Source organism: Fukomys damarensis, unplaced genomic scaffold (genome assembly GCF_012274545.1).
Source record: "Fukomys damarensis isolate Sample0158 unplaced genomic scaffold, DMR_v1.0_HiC HiC_scaffold_15, whole genome shotgun sequence".
NCBI lineage: Eukaryota > Metazoa > Chordata > Mammalia > Rodentia > Bathyergidae > Fukomys > Fukomys damarensis.
Genome location: NW_022900927.1, coordinates 19,214,840 through 19,219,250, shown reverse-complemented (window position 1 = coordinate 19,219,250; position 4,411 = coordinate 19,214,840). Strand labels below are relative to the sequence as shown.

At 53.7% G+C, this 4,411-nt stretch overlaps 1 protein-coding gene across 1 annotated transcript; it reads right to left on the bottom strand.

Annotated features, from left to right (window-relative positions):
* Positions 1–223: 223 nt before the first annotated feature.
* On the bottom strand, positions 224–4,377 carry Krt18 (keratin 18). The gene is made up of 7 exons (XM_010609270.3): positions 3,879–4,377; positions 3,029–3,111; positions 2,585–2,741; positions 1,663–1,827; positions 1,445–1,570; positions 696–919; positions 224–422 (listed from the first exon to the last, which is right to left on the bottom strand). The coding sequence occupies exons 1-7, from the start codon at positions 4,323–4,325 to the stop codon at positions 302–304; spliced, it is 1,323 nt and encodes a 440-aa protein (XP_010607572.1). The 5' UTR covers positions 4,326–4,377; the 3' UTR covers positions 224–301.
* Between the last annotated feature and the right edge of the window lie 34 nt (positions 4,378–4,411).

Here is a 4,411-nt window from a genome sequence, read left to right as displayed (position 1 = left end):
GGGTCTCTTTAGGCTAAAGATCCCACAGTTCTATTTTAGTTTCCCCACTATGGTGGTAGGGTGAGATGCACCCTGTCTGCCACTCTCTCTCTCCCCCGAGAGCCCAGACCCATCTTCCACCCACTCCCCTACCCGTATGAATCTCTGATGTCAGAGGGGATTTTTCCCTGGTCAAAGATGAGATTGTAGTGATAGGGGTGTTTGTACACGATAGGAAAATCCAAGACCCAAGTTTTTTTCCAGTGACCTCTGAATTTTTATTGCCCTGTTATTTCCCCAATAGCACCCCACTCCCACTGCTTCAGTGTCTCAGCACTTTGGTGTCATTGGTCTCAGACACTAATTTTCCATCCACGATTTTGCGAGTGGTGGTTCTTTGGATGGTTTGCACGGAGGTGCTGCTGTCCAGGGCATCACCGAGACTGTAATAGAAGAAGCCCCAGTTATGAACAGCCCCTCGGAGTAGAAAGGAAACAAGGAAGGAGGAGGAAAGTCACCTGACCCCTACCTTTACCTCCAAATTCCCCTGAGCTACTTCCTCCAGAAGAGAAAACCCAAACTTCACTGTGCGCTACGGATTCCAGAGCCAATACCACCAGCCCTGTGCTCAGTGGACACCAATGAACAGACCCAAGGCAGCACCTATGGCTTTGGGGAGAAGACCTCTGCTTATGCTGCTAGGAGAACTCACTCACTTGAAATCCTCCCCATCTTCCAGGAGGCGGCGGTACGTGGCGATCTCAGCCTCCAGCTTCACCTTGATGTTCAGCAGGGCCTCATACTCCTGGGCCTGGCGCTGCCCCTCTGATCGGGTCTGTGCCAGCTCTGACTCCAGGTGCAACAGGACCCCATTGAGTTGCTCCATCTGCATGGTGTAGCGGGCCTCCAGGTCCCTCAGGTTGTTCTCCAGATTGATCTTCTGCAGGGCACAGGAAAGAGGGCCAGGGTGAGGTCTCAGAATCAGACTGCTCATCCCTTCACTCTCTAAAACTCTGCCATCCACCCATACTGGAGACTGAACCCCGGGATAGCTGAGGCACATCTCCATCCAGCCTTTTAAAAAGTTATTATTGGGGGCCGGGGATTTAGCTCAGCAGTTCCGTGGCCTGCCTTGCAAGTGCAAGGACTCGAGTTCAATCCCCGGTACCAAAAAAAATTATGATTATTTTGAGATAGGGCCTAGCTAAGTAGCTCAGTGTAGCTTTGAACTTGCTATCTTCCTGCCTCTGCCTGCCCCAGTTTCTGGGGTAGCTAAGGATTGCAGACATGCATGTGTAATTCTGCACCTGGCTCACTTTCAGGGTGCTTTTGAGTGCCAAGTGTTGGGGTAGGGAGACTCGTGATGGAAAGGTTAAAGTTGGGTGAGACAGATTTGGGACCGAGGTCCACTGACAGAGGTCCCTGGGGTTCACAGGCACTGGGGCGGCGATGAGAGGGGCCTCACCAGGTTTCTCATGGACTCCAGGTCAATCTCCAAGGACTGGGCTGTGCGCTTCAGCTCCGTGAGTGTCATCTCGGCAGCTCCAACCTCAGCAGACTGCGAGGTGACTACTGTGGTGGTCTCCTCAATCTGCAAGGTAGGGGAGGATCCATCAAGCCGCTCTGTCCCTAGAGGGCTGCCTCCACCCTCCCATTCCCTGGCAGCCAGCCTGGCCTGCGCACCTGCTGGGACCAGTATTTGTCTAGCTCCTCTCTGTTCTTCTGAGCCAGTGCGTCATACTGGGCTCGGATGTCCGCCATGATCTTGCCGAGGTCCTGAGATTTGGGCGCATCCACCTCCACAGTCAATCCAGAGCTGGCAATCTGGGCTTGAAGACCTCTGACTTCCTAAAGGAGGCAGGGGCAAAGGTGAAGGGGGCTCAGGCCACAGCACCAAGCAGGCCCTTCATCAGTGACTGCATCTCACTGGAGGCCTGCAAGAGCAGATGGGAGGAGAGAGCACAGGGAACCTCGGGCTTGCCCTCTGGGCAATGCTAGTTCTGCGCTTCAGTTCCAGATGGTAGGAATGTCACCCACTCAAAGCCTGAGCGTGTCACTCACAGGTGGCTTCTCTCTTCACCTCACTGTGTCATCTACCGTTTTCTACAAGCCTCCATAGACTTCTTCTGGGAAGCCCTGCCAGCTCTACTAGGCTCTAGGTCCTGGTGTTGGCTGCTTATGTCTTTGTCCTCACCTCTTCTCACCCACATCATCTCAACCCCATCACACTGTAATTCAGGTAAGCCACAAAGTGCACATGACCCCTGGGTATGTTCTTTTTTTTCTTTTTTTTTTTGTTTTTTGTTTTTTGTTTTTTTGAGACAGGGTCTCACTGTGTAGTGAGACTGACCTGGAACTAGCTCAGGCAGGTCTCGAACTCACAGCGATCCTCCTGCCTCAGCCTCCCTACTGCTGTGATTACAGGTGTGCGCCACCACGCCTGGCCTTCTGGGTATGTTCTTAGTGAGGATGGGCTGACTGGGAAGGGCCCAGGCTTGGAGTTCTAAACTTGCTTGCAAACCTGCTTGGCGGTGGCCTGCCCATCTATTCCTCCCCACTTGTCTTGGCCCCCTGGGTCCCTGGCCTGGCCAGCAGCCTCACTTGCCTCCTCATGGTTCTTCTTCATGAACATCAGCTCCTCCTTGAGAGTCTCGATTTCTGTCTCCAGCTGCAGCCGAGTGATATTGGTGTCATCAATGACCTTGCGAAGCCCGTGGATGTCATTCTCCACTGACTGACGCATGGCCAGCTCTGTTTCATACCTACAGGAGTGGAGATGATCACAGGAGATGATCTAGAACTTTCTCAACCCATGTCAGCTCCTATCAGCAGTCCTGTGTCTATTCTAATGAACACTGAATCAGAAATGAGGTAGTAATTCCCTCAGCACCCTTCTTGGCACTTGACAACCAGTAAACTAGGGTACACAGTGAACAGTTAAACGAAAAAACTGATAGACTAACTCTTGCCCACCAGCCCCACCCACACCTGAATCTAACTCAACCTCAGGATCAGACCTTAGCTACAACCCCATTTCCCCCACACTTACTTGACTCTAAAGTCATCAGCAGCAAGACGAGCATTGTCAATCTGCAGGACGATGCGGGCATTGTCCACAGAATTTGCAAAGATCTGGGGAGGATTGGAGAATCAGTGATGGGTAGGCTGAGTGTGTGGATGATGTTAATTTTTTTAGGGAAATGTTTTCAGTCCCAGGAATGACCAGAGGTTCTCCCCGTGCATCTATTCCTCTCCATCTGTGCTCCCCTTGGATTCCCGAATCCTCTCATTCTGCCCCTCTTGCTGGGTCTAACCCGAAGGGGACAGTTACTAACAAGTTCACCCCTAGCCTTTTTCCTAGGGTTTTCCCCAGCACATCTGCTGGTCCCCTGCTCTGGGTCTCTCAGGTCCTGGATTGGCCCCTCCCACAGGTAGGCTGCCTGTTTACTCCTAGATGACTCAGCTTTAGCCACGTTTGCTTAAGGCTCCAACTGTCCCCAGGCAGCCAGAAGTGACGGTGTCTAGGTTTGCTTTATGGGCTCCCCCTTTTTTAAAAAAATTTTGATACCAGAGACTGAACTCAGGACGCTGGGTTTGCAAGGCAGGCACAGCACTACTCAACCAAATCCCTGACCCTATAGCCCTTTTCTGATCTTCCTTTTTGCTGCTGCTTCTGCAAGCCTCTCCTTCCTAACTGCTGGGGAAGAGCCCTCCTATGCATAGATACTTCAGTACCTTGGGGTTCCTGTGGCTGGGGGAGTGGCTCGAACTCAAAAGGGGACAAGGACTAGGTGAGACCCACTCTATTGTAGTTCCTGTAGCCGGGGTAGGGGCAGGTAAGAGATACCTGGGTGGCCAAACATGGCTGAACCTGAATCCCTTTCTTCCTGTCCCCTTACCTGAGCCTTCAGCTCCTCAATGGTCTTGAAGTAATGGCCCCAGTCTCTGACCTGGGGCCCCTTCTTCTCCAGATGTTCCCGGATCTTTCCCTCCAGCCTCCGATTTTCCGTCTCCAGGCTCCTCACTCTCTCCAGGTAGGAGGCCAGACGGTCGTTTAGGTCCTGCATGGTCTCCTTCTCTGTCTGGATGCTGCCCATTCCGGTCAGACCCCCGGCCATTCCTAAGGCCAGGCCCGCGGAGGCCATATCGCCCCGGAGGATGGTGGAGCGGGACTCGCTGGCCGCGCTGCTGGCCCGCCCGACCCGGTGGCTGGGGGGCCGGACCGAGCCCAGAGACCGGTAGTTGGTAGAGAAGGTGGTGGAGCGGGTGGTGACACTCATGCTGTCGGTAAAGGAAAGCCGAAGAGCAGGACTTAGGTTCAGGTCGCGGAGAGTGGCGATCTGCATCCCCGTTATATCCCCGAGAGAGGAGGTGGAGACCTTCGCGAGCAGACCCCGCCCCTGCCTTCGGCCGGCCTCCTAGGCTCCGGTCC